General features: G+C 42.5%; 1 protein-coding gene across 1 annotated transcript in view; it reads left to right on the plus strand.

The window, feature by feature from the left end:
* The first annotated feature begins 50 nt into the window (after positions 1–50).
* The window catches only part of itga7 (integrin, alpha 7), a 35409-nt gene continuing 16018 nt past the window's right edge, over positions 51–19441 (plus strand). Inside the window, exons 1-6 of the mRNA XM_030051832.1 lie at positions 51–440; positions 16370–16497; positions 16740–16819; positions 17143–17398; positions 18359–18490; positions 19262–19369. Coding sequence (XP_029907692.1) covers positions 211–440; positions 16370–16497; positions 16740–16819; positions 17143–17398; positions 18359–18490; positions 19262–19369 — 934 coding nt within the window. The 5' untranslated portion in view covers positions 51–210. The remainder of the gene's footprint in view (positions 441–16369; positions 16498–16739; positions 16820–17142; positions 17399–18358; positions 18491–19261; positions 19370–19441) is intronic.

The following is a 19441-nucleotide window of genomic DNA, read 5'->3' on the forward strand; positions in this document are numbered from 1 at the left end:
GAGTTGAGAGCCAGAACGAGAGAGACAGAGAGAGAGAGAGAGGACTGGAAACAAGGCAGCCATCCACAGTGGCTGGAGTAGAGAGGAGAGGAGAGGAGAATTACACAGGACTTACCCTTTTCCCTTTTAGCTCTCTATCAAAGCCTCTGGGGGCCACAAAAGGAACAAACCCTGTACTTTTCTTGAACTGCACTTGCTCTGCTAAAGGACATGCTGCACTCTGCTATGGCAGCCCCTGTGGGACACAGGAACACCGTCTCCCTCTCACCTTGTTCTCATCGTTGGTGGATCTCTCTGTGCGCTGTGTTGACTCTTTCAAGCCTGGTCTGTGGGTTTAACCTGGATACTACTCACACGCTGCATAAGCTGGGAGACAGTGGCACCTTCTTTGGATTCTCTCTAGCACTTCACCAGCAGCTTACCCCAGAGCCTCAGAGCTGGTGAGTTGAAGAAACAGCACTATGCTTTTAGATAGTGCACCTGTTCCTGATACCAAACGTTCCCTATACCACAAATTCCCATTTTGGAAGACACTCAAAAGCTCAAAGCACTGTTTGAGCCATGCATTTCTATGCTGAACTAGCCCTTGAATTTTGCTCACTCACTGACACCATTAATGCGCTCATAACTCTAGAGTGCTGAAGAGGGAGCAGGGACTTTCATTATGTTTATGTGCTGAATGTACAGTGAGGGCAGCCTGAGCTCAGTTAACAGAGCAAGATTTACAGTAAGTCAAGATGCAAATAGTGAGATTGAGTGAGAGTAGTAGTGATTTTTGCTGGCGCCACACAGGTCTGATGGACTAGATCTTCTGCTTTGCTGATGAGAGTGTGTTGGCTGTTTGTATCATCCTGTAGGCATGTGTGTACATATGAACAAATTTGTTTTCTTGTGCAACTTGTGTGTGTGTGTGTGTGTGTGTGTGTGTGTGTGTGTGTGTGTGTGTGTGTGTGTGTGTTTATGTGACTGTGTGTGTTGTTTGCCAGCAGCTGTTTTGGAGTGACTTTTAGTGTGCCTGCAACACTCCAAAACCCAGTTCCCATCCACCAAAGAGCATGAATAAATTATGACACCAGGTCTGCTTGTAAATTTTTGGAAATGTTTACAGCATTGCTGTAAATAAGAGGTTGCCCTAATTCACCTCTCTGGAAGGAGATCAACATAAAATGAGGGGAATTTTGTTTGTTTGCATCTTTAAAAAATGCAGACATTTCATCTGATTTGGTTTTAGGCCAGTTTCTTTGTCTCACTATCCTGAGTAATGATTATAGAATGTTTTCTTCCATAAATTTTCATCTTGATTGTCCAAAATTTAGTTTGTACCATTAAAGCTATCTTACCCTGAATTACTACTGCAGGAATTTCTAAACAGTTCCTTAAAAGGCTGCAGCCTTAGAGATTTGAAAAGTCTTCATAAATACAATGTATGTATATACATATGATGAATGAATACAGCAAATGGGATATAACTGTAATGCATGAGTATGTTACTCAGCCTCCTTCCACTTGCAAAGGTGTTTTCAAATAAGTGACTGAGTGAATTAGTTTACTACAGGTCCCAGTTATGCAGCTCCATATTTAACTGTTGACTCCTCAGTTTACCCAGACTGGAGTCACCCTGTCGCCCGGCACAACCAGGGGAATGACATCAGCAGTCAGAGAGGTAGACAGTCAGAGTGGGTAAGCCCGTCACCCCTCTGAAACCTGCCACCTGCTTACTGGATCATAACATAAGTGACTTATGAGCTTACAGTATCATATCACTCAGTATCATTTAGTAATTCACTCATGGGCATACTCCTCTGCTGGGAATCCACTTGCATTTTTAACACATTTAAGACATGACACTGAAGAGTCAGGACGCCGAATAGGAGAAAATGCAATATTTTGCACAGGTACCATGCAGTCATACAAAAGTATATACAGCATAGATGTGCTGGCAGACTTAGTCATCCGGAGGGAGTCGATAAAGTAGGTCTGAGCTGATGAGCTGATGCAGTGCATCTACTGGCAGAGATTGGCAGGAATGACAAAGCTGCCAGTAACACTGTGAGGCATAAGCATCTTGATGCTGACTTCATTAATACAGTAAACTAAAGTATCTCACAACATTTTAAAGTGATGTCATTGCTGCTGCAGTAAGACCTTACTGTCTTAATCATGCATTTTAACTTAGCTTGTTGATGGTAGTACACTCAGTGCATTGTAGCTGTTCAGATCCAGGAGTTTAGTTTCAAAGGTGCTCTTGTGCCCCTTCATGTTAGCTCTACTCATAAAGGGACTCAAAATTATTTGCCTGAAACTAATGGTAATTAGATGCTGTTGACACATTTTCTCTTTGTACTAATAAGGTTTGGGTTACTGTAGCCTATGGTCATACTTTGTGGCACTTATTGTGTCTTAAGCCATCTGATTCGGCGGTGAACATGATATTGCGGCTTTGATGCTCTGTCCTGTGCTTACTCATAATTGTGTCATGCCACGCATTATCTTAATAGAGATCAGCTTAGTCATACTGTAGCCCTTTTGGAGTTTCACCTTCTCTGCTTTTAGAAGAATAGTAAGATGGGTACAGTTTTGCAGATATAGAGGAGCAGTGATTGAATCTTACACCAGTAGAGATGTATGTGGTTTCAGAGGCAGGAATCGTAAAGGAGTACTGCAATGTTCTGGGCAAAACACCCTTTTATTGACTTACCCAGACTGAGACATGATGTTAGATACCATTTTCCCCTCTGTATGTCCAGTTTTTTTTTTTTTTTTTTTTTGTTTTGCTTTGTTTTTTTGTTTTTTTGTTTTGTTTTGTTTTTGTTTTTGTTTTTTGGAGCTAAGCTAATGACTCCCATAGACTTAAAGTCTTTATGCTGAGCTAACATGACATGCTACCCATAGGAACCAAACCGCTGGGTGTACAGAAGTGAAAATGATATCAAGCATGTCATCTCAGCCAGGTAAGTCAGAAAAGGTTTTTCCCAAATGTTGGATTATTCCTTTAACCACTACACCAGTGAGCAAAAATTCAGCTTCAGGTGCAGCTGGCATGCAGAAATATGAATGTCTGCCGGCTTGCTTTTATCACTCAGGCTGAGCTTATTATTATCATGGATATATCAACCCTGGCAGCTCCGTTTTAGTGTGCCAGCAAAGGTCAAGGCGGTGTGCTCTCCAGCCCATTCCCCTCCTCGTCAGCTCATGTAGCAACATAGCAATACTGACTGACATGGTGTGTAAGGGGATCCTGATCAGTGTCAGGAGGAAGTGAAAGTATGCCACACGCCGAGGGGGACAAGAGCCAAGATCTGGCGTCTCACTTGTGTAAAAGCAAGTTTCAATATTGTCTTTCTTGACTGTCATTGTCCAGAAGCAGACGCCGCCGGCTGGACTGGTGGACTTTATAACATCGAGGATGAGATGAGGGGAGTATTAGGGAGTCTGCTTTCCTGGTGTTATGTGTGCCTCTGCTATTTATACTGCTATGAGAAGCGCTTCCGCTAATAGTTCACTGCCTGGTGAAGAAAGGAAGCCCTCCTGTGCTTAACCCGTCTACTGTCAATCTGCCTGACTACAGCTACCACATATTTTTAGCATGTGGTAAATCTACCAAACAATATGGGACAGCAACACACATCTCAGTTTACTCAAGCCAAACAAAATCCTATGTGATGTGATAAGTTGTAAGAGTATTTGAAAAAAAGGACAGGCTGTAGTGCTAATGCATGGATAGGTGCATGATCGGGGTGTAAGGCCAGTTTACACTTCTGTGTCCAAAATGATGAAACCTCATGCAGGGCGATGCAAGAACTGTGCCTTGTCCGTTTGTCTGCTTTGTACGTCTTGCGTGTTTTGTTGATTTCCACTAATAACATCAAGGAGACACGAGCTGAGGAGGTTTGCTATGATGTATTCATTTGTATTCCACCTCATCCCCAAAGCATAAACACTGCCAAATAACACAGAATTCATGGCGAGAAATATCCCTAACATTACTTTGGACACCACCATTGTGTCCGAAAGTGGACTCTCTGTTCCAGATAATGTAAACATAATCTGCCCCTGCGTACTTGATAAAAACTTGACACTGTCAAGCATTTCAGGGTCTACACACAGACTCTCCAAAGCAGAACTATAAATTCTTTCGGCGCCTTAGACAACTATTGCATTGCTATGGCGACGGTTTGACGTAGACATATAATCCAGCCCTCATACACCTTTTGTCTTGTTTTGCACAGTTTTATCACACATCCCATGAGGTGACCGCTCACACCTTTACCGCCTAAGACACTTAGGAGTGCTGCTGCTTGGGTGTTGGCCAAATAAAATGGAATCAGTGTGGAACCAGCGTGGGTCTTTGGTTCATGGAAAATCAGAGTATTTCTGGGTGGTTCACCTTGCCATGGCAACAGCTGTAAATGTTCAGCTGATGTCACGGCATTGTCGGTTTTAAGTTGAGAGAACTGTTGCATGGCTAATGGAAACATGTTCTGTTTTCACGAGAAAATGAAAAAAAAAGAAATTGTGAAAATATCCATGTGGTTCCCAATTTTGACTTAAAAAAATTTTGATTTTGGGAGGAGTTGGTAATTATAGGTTGTTGGTTGGCTTTGCCAGGACATTAACAATAATGCAGCTAATTAAGGATTACCTTTAGTAGCATGCTAATGATTTTCGTTAATTTCATGCCTTAACTATAACTTCCCCCTTTGTTATTGCTGTGAACTGCACACACCGTGACTGAGACATCCACCAAACAGCCAGGTGCTTGTTTTGTATATTGGAGGTTTCAATAAAGTTATTTAAAGAGACTCTTCTGCCAGTCATCAGTGAGCACGACAGCTGTTGCCTTGGCAAGGTGAACCACCTAGAAATACTCTGATTTGCTATGAACCACAGGCCAACAAAGGCCCATGCCGGTTCTACCCATTCACTTTCTAATCTAGGGTATAGGTGCTATACAGGGTCACTACACTGGCATGACACATGCAGCATATCTACATTTTTGTCTCTTTGCCAAAGCTATGTAAATCATACTATACTCAACATAGTCCATGCATCCTGGAAAGCATCTAGCTTTAGAGTCACTTGTCATTTGTTTATACTTGTGTTTGGATTTAATGTCAAGCTTTTTTCTCTCTGACACGGTGCTTTGACAAGTGTTGGGGGAGGCCAGCGCTCCTTTGCCTCTGTGATGTCGGTCACAAATCCTCTAGTGTTTTTTTTTTTTTTTTGCTGAGAAATCTATATTTGGCCTTGGAGGGCATTTTTCACTTATTTATTCTGCTGCAATGATTATTACCCCTTTTAAGTCTGGCATGGATTTTTTCTCTGTCTGCACACACGCACAAGGTCATTTTTCCACAATGAACAATGAATGCCTTTTTAAGAATGTGCTTTCTTCTTAACAATGTGCGTATTCGTTTTTGGATGCTTGGATACCAACACAACACATGCTTACTGAGATTTTGACAGCATTTTTAGTATTAATTTTTCACACTGTCAGGCTATTGAGTTCGCTGTGTAGCATTGCTGCCATAGACAGGGAAAGCTGAGTCTCTCAGGTTGCTGTGAGGTTCGTGTTTACATCCATAGGATCTGGTATGGCTCCATTCTGAGGAGGAATGCCCAATATTGCTGCTGGTGGAGCCACAGGTATATAAGCGCAGACATGTAGTGCGGAGTTGGCTTTCGCTGGCTCTCTGAGATGCTAAAACAGCATCTTCTGGAGCTGAACAAATCCACTCACTGAACTAGAGGCTTGATTAACCACACAACTCTTAAAAGTCAGCCATGAAGCTGCAAGTGTGGCTGTGTTTTTGGATGACATCCAAAGTGTTTTACTAATTGCATCAGAAGTCACAAGAGCCCAAGAAAGGCTGGACATTCTTTGGAGATAGCATTCACTTCTTTGCATTAAAACATTAGTAGTGAACGACTCACAGTTTTGCAGTTAAGATACGAAAACCCACACCACTTTTTGGTTTACTTTCAATGGTACAGAAAAATATCCTCTTCACCTTACAGTGTGGCTGCCTTTGTGCAACACACTTCTAAATGGGTGTAAATGAGGCACAGCATAACTCCTTCACACTTTGGAAACACAATGAACAATTTCTGTGGGCTGATTTGCATTAAAATGGGCAAATAAAAGCAGCTTTTTGAGCCCTGGCTTAAGAGTTGACAATGAACCTTCCCCTTTTGCCTCCCTAATTCAATTCATTATATTTCCCCTGCTCTCTCCCTTTTAAGTCCGTCCCACAGTAGGCCTAAGTCTTGTTGCTCAAGCTCCCTGCAGCCATTCATGTGATGGCCTCGTAAATGTAGAAGCTGCAGTGCTTATTTATATACGAGAGATCAGAAAGGACTAGGTGCTTTACAGTGTGAGACTCACACACACACACACCAACAAGTCTCCATGTTACCGCTCTTTACTGCCTCCCACTTATTCTCTGTCTACTTAGCATTCTCTCGCAGCTCCTCCATTGGCCTGCCCGGGCCCAGATAAAAGCTCAGTGGGAAGCAGCGCTGCCCGGCCGTGAGAGCTTTCAGGAATATTACTCTGCGGACCACGTGCTCACTGGGGGGAGAGGGACAATCTGCAGAGTCAGGTGGAAACACCGATGGAGGAGTGGAAATGAGGCCCGATTAGTCAGTGTGTAGAGGGAATAAGGAGCTGATGCTGCATCCCTGAGACAGTTGGCAAAACATTTTCGATCAAGCGCCAAGGTCATCCAGCATTCATCCAAAATATCTGTTAGCAACTTCTCTAGAGTCTCACTATATCCCTCATTAGGCATAAACTGCTTTGAGTTTTGTCTTCCCGCTCATCTGATGAAAAGCTCAGCTGGTGAGGCACTAGCTCTAGTTGACTCATGCAGTCAACTATGGATGAGGTATGGTCTGTATGTCGGGGTGGGAGTGGAGGATGGAGGGGGGGCTGCAGAGATGAATAAATCACGACAGGCCTCCCCTTCAATCATATATGTGCGTGCGTGTGCATGTTTGTGTGTATGTGCGAGCGTGTGTGCGTGCATCTGGGCGCACTTTAAAAGATAAAGCCGCAGTTTAATCAATCGTCTGACGACAGCGGTACTGGGAACTGATACTGAACTGAGATCGGAGAAATGCCATGAATAGCTAATGCGGGACAGGAAATTACAAGGGATGTGGGGGCTTATTTTGTATTTACAAGAAGATTTATTTATAAGATATTTATAAGAAGAGATTGGCGGATGAATTTTGTAGAATAGCCTTTTACTGTAAATGGTCTCATTACTCGGGCCTTTTCATATCCTTATACAGATATAATTTGTTGTCATTGTCATTGTCTTTTTTTTTTGTACCAGCCCACTTACACTAACCGTTTAATTTTCCTGGAAAATATGAATCGGCCGGGCATGTGCCATGATTAATATGCTGTGTCATATGGAGTTTAATGTTAAATATTAAATGGGACCGGTGCTCTGAATCTGTTTCAGCTGAGATATAAGGCTGAATCAGTCAATACTTGAGAGGATATTCGATCATTATATGAGAAGTAAAGTAGCCAACAGGAAGGAAAAATGTTTATAGTGTAATGGCCTTATCATACATACCCCAGCCAAGTTGTACAGTCAAGTTGGGTAAATCATAACCTCAGTTTTACATTTGCCAGAGTTGGTTTGCGGTTAAAAGAAGCACTCACAGTAAAAGTAGCATTAAAATGGGATTAATTTACCTTTGTGTGCAAATATGAATCATTTTTCCAGATGCTTTTGTGTCATTTACTGCCTAGTTGGAGGTAGAGAAATGGGAGATTCCTAGCTGTAAAATGCCACTGGACATGAATGTGCTATACATGTTTCCTGAAAACACTGCAGTGTAAAGGTTTATTCAGAGGGGATGGAAAAGGGAACTCCACAAACCATTAAACAGCCTTTATCCACTGGATTGTCAATTGTGGAACAGTTAGAAACCCATCATGTTTTGGCTAACACGCCTTTTTCAGGGACAGATTACTCATGACACAGTGACACCAGTGTTGGAGATTTTCCTGTTTCCAAGTTGTTTTTTCTTTCTTTTCTTTTTTTGCAACTGGAATATGAGGATTCATGAAAAAAAGCAACATGAAAAGCACATGGTTGTTAGTCGGTAAACATTGCTGTTTTTCCTCTAATTTCTTGATCATTTAAGGTTTTTTGGAGACACCAGGTTTTCGCCCCACAGCAGGGAAGGCCTCATGGGAAAGGCCTGATCACTGATGTGGAGAGAAAGCCACAGGGACCAATATGATTAGAATGGAAAAGAAGCAGTTAGGAGCAGCCCGCTTCAATCTTTATTCTGCAATTAGGTGGGAAATTAATGGAAATGTCTCTCTGTGTCTGTCTTTGCTTCCCTCTCCCTTTTTCTGTTTGTATATGTCTTTATTCTTCTCTCTCTGTCTCTCTCTCTCTCTCTCTCTCTCTCCCTCCCTCTCTCTCTCTCTCTCTCTGTGTCTGTGTTTCTTTCCTTGTAATTGTGTTGGCAGGGTAGAGAATGATCAGTTAATGTTGGTGATTTGGCTTTTTAAAGTGCAGCTCTGCTTCTATCAAAGGTTTTTTATCCAATATCTCCATATGGCAAATGTGATTTTAAATATTATAGTTGATGTAAATGACTTGAACTAACAGCACACTTTAAAGCAATATACAACGTACTGGAAAATAAGAGGAGAGGAAACTTAAACTTGAAGCACTGTTTGAGACTAAAAATAGATAGATAAATAGAAGGAGAGGAAGGATGCGGTGCAGGGGTTGTTTTCTTTACACTTTGGACCTGAGGGGCAGTCATTACCTCATTTATGCCTGGAAATGGCCCTTCACTTATTGATCAGTAGCGGGACAGGTGGCGAGATCAGGGCTTGTTAAAGATGCATGTGCAGCAGGGATGAGGTTACCATTCTCTGCTGTTACAGTCGCCCAGAGGGAAGCATATCATCTGTATTTAGACCCTAAATATTCCTTTTGATCTGTTGCTACAGTGCCATGAGAGTCATCGCAAAGTATTTACTCAGTTTTTAAAACCCATCCAGAGCTGACTTCATTCTGTCCTTGTGGAACTCAGTAAAGTAAGATGAGTCACATCTGTGGGCTGTCAACCAGCACATCCCAAAGGAGTTTTCACACAGAGCGGCAGCTGTTTCTGTCCTTCTTTCTGTTTATTGTGCGTTGTCCAACTCTGTCCTCTCCTGTCCAGAGAGAAAGAGAGAGAGTGAGAGAAGGAGAGACACCGAGAGAGAGAGAGGGCATTTCAGTTGAGATGTTGGAATAAAACGACTTGATGAGTCATGGTCCGGTCATCTCATTCTCAGCTGTCGTTCTCCCGTCAGTAAAACTGGAGAGAAAAAGAGTCAGGTGTGAAAACGTCATCTTCTGAAACCTGTCAGTCCCATTTTATAGACTGATTGTTACAATGTGGAGTTTGGACAGGCTGGTGTCTGCAGTCAGCGTGTTGATCCATGGTTTACACAGTTGTTGCACAGCCTTCTGTTGTCTGGTGTGCGTGCATACTTGTTTGTATCTATCTGTGTGTGTGTGTGTGTGTGTTCATTTATATATTTTCAATACTTTGTCCATGAACATTCATGCCTCTGTTAATCATGTTCATGTCTGCATGCCTGCATACATGTTTGCTTTTGTGTTTGTGCTCGTGTGTGTTTGTGTGTGTGTATGTGCGGGTCAGAGGTCACAGCCTGGCCTCAGGATAACAACAGAAGGCGCAGAGACCCCCGACCCCCATGCTGATCCTGTAGAGTCACTGGCTACTGAACAGCCGTGACACATTACTCTTGAATGGACAGATGTTATAGGATGTGAGATAATGGATGAAGAGGGATGGCTAGTAAACCAATAAATTAAATGTCCTTGAAACAAGAGGGAATGGCTCCATGTATAAGAAATGCTCAGGCTGTGTTTGATTTAGCATTTCGTAAATGTTAATAGCTTCCAGAAACGGCATGAAGAGTAACAGCAAGAGCATTTATTCTGCTACTCTTTTGCCTACGCCTGGAACATTCCAGGGAAGGGCTGGGTTACAGAAAGAGTGTCCACACTTAAATACTTTCACGTGCCCTTTTTAATGGATCTCCACACTGATATTAAAAGTCTAAAAAGGTTTCTGTCCCCTTAAGCGGAGTGATTGGATGATGTGTGCACTTAGTGGCCCTTCACTAGGTGATGGAGAGGGAGCTGTTGTGGCTGCCCCGTTTGTCTCTGAAGTGCCTTTCACTGTTTTTTTCCCCCGCTCTGATCCCATTTTTCTCTCACAAGTTTCTCTGTGTTACATCTGATTTTAATGATGACGCATTATGTGTTGCCTCTGCATTTCCAAACCAAAACACAACTATAAATTCTCTAGAAATGACAGGTTTCTGCAGAGGTTTTGTTTTGTGTTTGTGAGTGTGTGCGTTACATGTTTGCATATTGCCGTTGCCAGACAAATCACGATGATATCAACTTTTCAAGAACTAAGATAAGATAAGCAGCGGTTTCCTCAGCTTGATAACACTACATATCTAAGGCCATGTCCACACTGAGCACATAGTTTTTCTTCATTTTGGCCTTCTGTCCACTCTAAGTTGACACAAAAAGTGTTTGATGTTGAAAACATCTTTCTGCAGTCAAGTATTGGGCATGGGAACGCCATGCACATATGCCTGCACATGTTAAGAGACTTCAAGCATTTTGGGGCGTTTCAGGGTGGATGCTGGGCTTTTGGGAAATAACCTGAAAACACCAGTGTGGTGTAGTGTTGATGGAACGCCAAAACAGTGTTCTCAAATTTCTTCAGCTTAATGGAGACAAGACTGAAGGACGAGGTTGCATAACACAACTTTCCCCCTGATTATAGGCCCAATTATACAATTGAGTCAAGTCACTGCTTGTTGGCAGGTCTTGGTCTAGCCAGCGTGGACATTTAGCTCATCAGTACAAGATGCTCATTCAGGAAATGATTATGATCTAATGAATGGCAATAAGCTACTCACCTCCAACTTCCTCTTCAGTCTATAGCGCCACTCATGTCCAGGCTTCCATGATTTAATCCAAATGCACTGTGCACACTACTAATCTATTTTCCAGTGTATATCAGGGAGCAAACTACAAAAGCTGCAACTTATTTTTTCTGTGTTTGTTTTTACTGGCACCTCATGGTAGCGTGGGAGCTTGTTTTCTCATGCAAGTTTGTTGTGAGCAGTTTGGTTCAGTTGCAAGTGGCAAGTATATCTCAGTTATTATGTGTGTGAGCCCAATCTTTCAGTCGTGAAAGTAATATGAAAAAAATTATTTGTTAGGATTTTAAAAGTCAATACCAGTAGACGGTGGATAGCAACTTTAGCAGCCACATGATGAAGAGATACAAGATTAAGTCAAGATCTAAAAAATTATGAAATAAGCTGAGATGGACTCTGGGACAGACATTAGCAGTTGCCACAGTTTCACTTCATTTGTGGTCTTGTTTTAGTGTAGTGTCTTTTATGTACTGAAAAAATGTCCATTGGGATAAAATTCTGTTGTGAATTCTGGTGATGAATGCATCTCATCAGTGCGATGACACAGTTGTCTTGTTCTTCTCTCACTGCTTGTATGGGAGGCTCCAATCAGGGGTGTGACTCCTCAGAGTGGGGGAGGAGTGGATGGAGTTTAGATGGGGGAGGGGCGGACAGGACCATGGAGGGAATGATTGTTGGGGTCACTGCACACACTCTCCTCAGTGAACACATGGGAATGAGGGTGTAGTGGTAAAAGAGTAATGAGGGTTCTGTGTGTGTGTGTGTGTGTGTGTGTGTGTGTGTGTGTGGGCGCGCGTGTGAGGGCCAGCTAGGAAGGAACAGGAGTGATTTGGATGACAGTGGGGGGAGATATAAGGGGATGCTATGTTTCAATAGCAGATGACCTTGATAGCAATCCCCCTCTCGGTCAATGGCAATAAATTAGTATCAAATAGGCAAAGGCATGTGTGAGCTGCAGGAGATTTTTGTAATTGAAAGCTCTGTATTTGTTATTTGAGAACCACAGAATACCATTATGTGTGCATCCCGAACTGACTCTGTATATACTCATGAATATTCAGACTTACCACCAAGCACACGCATGCATACATTAACCAATAAAAACTTATTTTTGCACAAACATGCCCCTCCCATAAAATAAAGGTGCCATTCTCTCTCTCCCATTGGTTTAACATTTTTGAAAGGTGCCCTTTTGTGTTAAGTCCCACCCCAACAAGCTGTTTCAAAGGAAAAGAGGAAAAAGAGGAGCAATTGAGCCATTTGTGGAGGCTAATGATTTTTTTTATTTTTTTTTTTTATCGTTTCATAAAAAAAGGGATTTGACAGAAAGTCCTTCATTAGGGCTACATAACAGCACACACACAGACAGACAAATGCACACATGAGCACATATTCATATTCATACAATCACACATTCATAGAGTCACACTCTAACCCTCACATGCAGCCTCGTCACGGTGGTGTTAGCTCCGTGGCGTCTGGGCTCATGCGGGCATTCCGCTAGAATCCGTCACCCTCACACTCAACACCCAGATATCTCCCCCAGTCTGAGGGTGGACTGGCAACGACACACACACACACACACACACACGTACACACCCACACACACACACACACTACCCTCAATCCATGTCAAACGTGGGCTTACTGAAAGATGAGCCTGGAAGTTGAGATCAGTGTGGATGATGCTGCTATCTGTGACTCAGTCCTGAATGATGAGCAAAGAACTGAGGAAAGGGGTGAAGAAAGGAAATCGTTGCACACCCAACGACATTTTATCCGTGTCAAATTTGGGATTTAAGAGCAAGAGAGGCAGCTTGAGATAAATGCATTTTGACTGGCTGATGTTACACAGCTCTAATGAGCGGATACTTCATAATGTCTGTGGTTTAGGTGAAATAATATGAGCATATCCTGTAAAACTCTATACATCACTCAGCCATTCCTATACACAGATCCAGTGAAGTGAAATACCTACAAATGAATACGTTTCACCAGCCTAACAGCCACTGCCTTGCATTTTCACGCATGTGCTAGTGCAAAAAATTCTTCACTACATAGGAACTGGATCCAACCTGATTAGTGCCATAAGTAGTTTGGTTTCATCCCATATGAGGTGCTCTCTCGCTGCAAAAATCATTTACATCGGACGTGAAGCTTACACGGTCGACTAAATATTATGTCTTCGCCAGCTAGATAAAGCGGTTTGGAGCCATTCGTTCCAGCTCCCTTCTCATCTTCTCTGTATTACAGACCTCCCACCCTCACACTCTGACACCTGCCTGTGTTTCTACACACATGGGGGAGAGGGAGGTATCACCTTAACTCCTCAACATAAAACAGAGCCTCCTGGAATGCTGGGCTATAAGAGGGTTGAGATTTTGTCAGACTTTTTTAGTGATAAGCTGCTTCTCTTAGCCAGATTCCTTTTTCGTTCGCACGTGTTAGCATTAGATTAATATTGTCTGGCAGGGTTAATAACGTGGACCACCATACCAGTGATATTTTATGGACCAGGCAGTTCGTGTCAGATGTCATGCCATGGTTCAGTAGAGGCTCTTACTCATTAAGGTGAGGGGAGTCATTTTTAAGGCATGCATGGCTGCACTTGAAGAGAAGTGCTATGCATGTCAGGAAGGAGCAGAGAGGCCAGGATGTCTCAGAGGTGGCCGCTGTAACTGTGTGACTGGTGTAGGGGTTTTTCCAGTGGTGGAAGGAAAGGAGTTGGAATGAAGGTGTGTTGCCCCTGGTGTCAAACAGGAAAGGTGTTAGGATATACAGCCATCTGATCTTCTTGCATTGTTCTCTTATTTTCCCACATCCTAACCCTCAAACCACCATTTCTCCACAGTTGCTTTGTCATATGTCTTGAATCATAGAGATCATTAAGAGACTAAGCTAAGACAATAGATGAAGGCAACAGCTGCAGGTTCTAGGATATTCCAGGCAGCACACACCCTTTCTTGGAAGCCAGAAACTGTGTAGATAAACAAGATTTTTTTTTTTTTTTCAAATTGTGTATTGCCCCAATCTCTAACTGTGGTCCAGATGAGGTGGTACTATCTAAACAGCTTTAAATACAACAGCGCTGTGTCATGTGTCATGCCATCTGTTGCCTGTAGTGTGGTGCTGATAATGCTTAGGACTCTGCTGCTCATTAGGAGAAGCACATGGATTTGCCCTGGAAAATTAATAGTTTGTATAAATCAAAAAATATATATATATATGTTTCTTTTATTTCCACTGAGCTGTAGTGAAATCTATCCAGCACTATAATTTTTGCAGTGGTGAACAAAACCTCATTGCTTGAGTCAAATTATAGATACTCCTGGTCAAATATTACTCCACTATAAATGATAGTTGCTCAGTCAAATTTTTACTTGAGCTAAGTACCGGAGTACTTGATTACATATTTAAAAGCGCATTCACTTTTTCATATAAACGCATTGTTGTATTGTTTTCACAATGCACTTACAGAACCTTGTAACTCTTTTTACTTGTTTTTCTTTGAAAATGGATTTTTTTTTCTTTACTTTGAAAGTGAATGTCTTGCTTATGCTTCTTTCACAGAGCTGGAGAAAGTAGCTATAGTGCTTTTACATCAAACCTAGTGTTGAGTGGGTACTGTGATCGTTTTTTCTCCTGAACTCAGCGTGTGACATTTTACAAAAGAAAAAAAAAAAATCAACAGCTGACTTCATAGCCATGCTTAACAGTTATGAGAAACGAACCTTCAGAGAAATGTAGTGGAGTACCGCTTGTGAGTTTGGGGCAAAGAGTTTTGCTGGGGAGAATTTCCTGCTGAAGCATTGCGGGTGAATAGATACACTTTGGAAATGATCTGTTATGCATTAGAGGTAAGTGGGACTGTTCCTTTAAGGATTCTTGGTCAGCAAACAAATTGCCTAAAGAAGAAAGCAAACACATGAGCAAAACTGAATTACCCTGCACAAAAAAGGAATCAGTGCTGTGCAATCATGAGATGTGACCGTCTCTTGTCAACAAGCTTGTTATGGCTGATATAGGACAGATCTCCTCTTCTCTGTCTGTTTTTCTCTGCATGGGCCGTCCAATCCAGCGCTATCAGCTTGCTGGACCATATTTATAGCCAAAAATGCTTCCCAGCCGTAGACAGGGCTCTAATTTAAGTGTGTTACAAATAACAAGGCAGATACTAGAGGGCTGGTGGTGGGAAACTGGAACACGGTCATCGCTGTTTGTACGCACTCACACACCTTATCCACACACCTACTGGGGTAATCCTTAGTATCAAACCACAGATTCCTGGGTAACTTTACTATAGCAATTATACATGAGCAGGTACACATTAATGACTATTGTTTTTCCACCCAACTCAGAGCTGCTGTTTCTCGTTCAACATATTCTATTCTATTCTTGTCTTCACTACAAAATTCAATTCTGTGCCGTCTCGCTCTCACTCTCACTCTCACTCTTTTCTCTCTCAATCCCTTTCCCCTTTTGCCGTTTTTTCTTCCCATCTTCCATTCTCCTTTCTCCTCTCCTTGTTTCTCTGTGTCTCGCTTCCATGCACATGCTATGGCTGACAGCATTGGGTGGAATGTAGCCCAACGGCGGGTTTTTAAATAGCCTCCTGGCCTGAATCAGCCACTCCTAATAAGGCAGAGGGCAGCGCCACCGCCCCCAAAATATCAGCACCCACCTCACTGTGAATAAAACTTTCTCTGGCCTTAATACTAAAGATTGGAAAGAAAGGCAAGTAGTGAGTGATGATGGAATAAATGCTGATGACTACAGAGCCTTTGTGCAACGCAACCTCACTTGGGTTATGCGGGACAGCTCTGAATGCATTTCAATTCAAGATAGAGTGACAGCAATGTTTATTTTGCGTAGTTTCAGCAGAATTTAAGAGGTGTTTTGATTGAGCTGGAGCAATGGCCAAATTCGTTTTATTTTTTGATGGAATTTTGTGAATGGTGCCAACAATTACATGGAAAATAACAAGAGAACAGGTGATGCACAATGGTGATGCACAACTGTCATATTCATGATTTTGCTGTACTTTGATGTGCTATAAGGTTAGGGTTGTCTTGTCATGATCCACTTATGTTATACTACCATCTTAAATAGTCTTTTAACATTGTAACAGTTGTTATATTCATTTTTACTCTTTAGTGCCAAATCAACAGTAAGTCCTCACCTATTGCTATGGTTTGTATACAACACCAAATGAGTTTCCTTTCCTCAGACCCGGAAAAATGAAAATAAAACACACTCCTCGTCATCGTGGTACCCGAAGTACCTTTACAACTTCAGCATCTAGTCTTTGACATCAGGTATTACAAGAAAGTGTTCATGATGCTCCTTTAGGCTCCTGGTGGGTGCGCCGCAGGCCGCAGGGCTGGGCAGGTTAAAGGGCAGCCGGCCTGGAGCCCTGTTCAGGTGTCCGATCACGCCAGAGGAGTACGACTGTGAGAGGGTGGATATTGATGGAGAAGGTGAGCGTGCAGACAACACAGCTATTACAATCACTCATATTATTCTTGGCTTTCACTTGTCTCTCATCTTTGAACGCTTTAGCCATTACATTTACATTCTTTCGTATCTGAATAAGACATCTAATTTTGCACTGTATTACAGAATAGTGAATAAGATAGAATATGGTCCCCCTGCCAGATTCTGGATGTTTTACAATATGGAAACCATTATAATTACCACTCCCTTTTGTGTTTTCCCTCAGTGAGTTTGGACAGAGAGAGCAAGGACAACCAGTGGCTGGGAGTTACTGTCAAGAGTCAGGGGATCGGAGGGAAGGTGGTGGTAAGTGAAGACCACATAACATAAATGCGACAGTGCCGGGTCCTCTGTTTCCTATCTGAAAATCAAGACTTCATAGATTTGCTCCTACAAATTTTCAGCTTTGGTTGAACTGTCAATTACATTGTATTGGGTTTGCAATTATCTTTCAGTGTTCATTAAAGACATTATCACAAATATCTTAGACCTTTATGTGACAATAAGAACAGATTGAGAATTGCATTGTCTGATATTGTGATTGCAGCTTTTGTTTTATACAAGTCAGTCTTGAAAATCAAGCACAACAGTTAATAAATATAATAATGCCATTTCCCGTCTTTTACCAGACCTGCGCTCACCTGTATGAGCTTCGGCAGCGTGTAAAACAACCATCAGAGACACGAGACCCGATTGGGCGCTGCTATGTCCTGAGTGAGGATCTGACAGAGCGAGATGATCTGGATGGGGGGGAGTGGAAGTTCTGTGAGGGCCGGCCGCAGGGACACGAGCAGTTTGGCTTCTGTCAGCAGGGCCTGTCCGTCAGTTTTACCCCAGACAACAACTTTATCCTGTTTGGGGCTCCGGGCACGTACAACTGGAAAGGTAAGGTGGCTGGTCTGGCCTACAGGATCATTGAGCCTGAGCTGTTAGAGGGAGTTTCACTGTCATGGATTATAAAGAAGTTAGAAAAATAGCTCATAATAGGCAGTTTCATCAAGTGAAAACTTTTCATAATGCATTTTCAGTGGAGTGACTTTGATGCAGTATAAAGATTTATATATGGTGAATGATGTCATATTTAAATTACACAATAAAACAAAATGAGAAAATGAACTACACCTTTTTCCATGATATGTGGATGTTATATTGAAGATATATAGATGTTTTTGTTATGAAATATTAACGGTGGACATTTTACCCTCTTGATTTCTATATATGATGATTGCTGTATATTATTGCTGTATTATTAATAGATGCTCAAAACTGTATCATTTTTTTCCTCTAATGTTTCACGTTCAGTTTTTAATGAAGTAATACTCCACATTTGGAATGACAACAAAGAAAGAGAGCTCATCCTCAGACCGTCTATTGTTCTCGAGCTAATTTGCTATTCTTTTCATTGAGCTTCTATCAGGGTCTAAGCAATATCTAATTGATTTATAAGCCATTCTACTGATTGAACACAGCATTCATACAGATCAGTGGTGGCTGGTAATCAAAGAAAGCACTGAGATTGATCTGCTGCGGTACGTTGTTACTGGGTTGATGTATATTGTTGCCACAGTCTGACACAGGCAATCAATAATATGCTTTACTGTATAATGTAGCCTCATGTCACAATTTACATGGTATGACAGAAATTTTTAATCTGCATTTTGCCCTGTAGATACTGAGAAAGACTATATTCTCAGTGTGCGTTGCCTGTATAGAAATAGATTTAGTCATATGTGAGAATATGTGTGGTTATGCGTCCATGTGAGAGTGTCAGTGTGCCTCTGCCTGTGTGTGAGAGTGTGCCAGTGGTTGTGTATGTTGCTGTGCCCTCACCTGTTTCTATCCTAGGTGAGATGCGCGTCCAGCTGCTAAACCAGACTCTGCTTGACCTCGGTCTCTATGACGACGGGCCCTACGAGGTGGCAGATCAGAAACAGCTTAATGCCCAGCTGATCCCTGTGCCCTACCACAGTTACCTGGGTAGGATCCGCCCTCCCTGCTCACTGCTGCCTGCGCACAGGAGAGAAAGAGAGGGCAAAGGAGGGGCGACGCCACAGCTCAGACTGCACCCAGAGTCCCTCTAACACGGCTGCCAGTATCACCCCAAGACTAGCTCTATCACTCTAAAGCTGGCTCTGACCATTTGCAGGGAAGCTTTCTGTCCCTGTCATCCTTTGGGGGCTTGCTTTTGGCTGATGCCGTCTGTATATGACTCACCATGCCCTGAATATGCCTCCACCTTAATTTTTTAAATACTTTCCCACATTAATATGGGTGGACATTGTCAAACAAACTCTAGAATTCCATCTGGCCTGACATGAATACTTTGGTTGTGGATACAATGCCTTACAGCGTCAGTTTTCCAACATTTTTCCCCTGCTGCCTTTTTGAGTGAAATATTTATAATATCAATCCACCCACTGACATTGCTGTCCTCATTCCTCCACCAGCCTCCTATGGCAAAAAAGAAAACATTTGTGTTGCGAGGGCACCAAAAAATACTTCTGGGTACAATCTGAGTCTGAGAAGTCGTCTTTCCAGCAGGTGGCCAGCGGTTTTGAAATTAAAACTGCCGCGCCGCCACGATGCCAAAACACCAATCAGTCACAGCCCTTCTCACCTGCACCTCCCTCTCCCCCCTTTCCTTCTTTTCACTCTTTTCCCCCTCACCATTCCACCACCCCTTCACTCCCCCCACACTTCTCTCTCTCTCTCTCTTTCGATCTTTTTCTTTTCCTGTCTGGGCCGTAGGGCTCTTGTTCATGGCTAGCCCTGTTGAAGATGCGCTGCTGTACAAAACTCTGGAGCCCTCCAGCCGGCCCACACCGTTTGAGGATGTAGCTCATAATAGCTACTTAGGTTTGTAGGCGTGAGGTGGTGTTGTTTGGGCTTGTAGTGGGAATAGCCTCACCGTCTACTCCGTCTTTGTCT

The sequence above is a fragment of the Myripristis murdjan genome, chromosome 5 (assembly GCF_902150065.1).
Source record: "Myripristis murdjan chromosome 5, fMyrMur1.1, whole genome shotgun sequence".
Classification (NCBI taxonomy): Eukaryota; Metazoa; Chordata; class Actinopteri; order Holocentriformes; family Holocentridae; genus Myripristis; species Myripristis murdjan.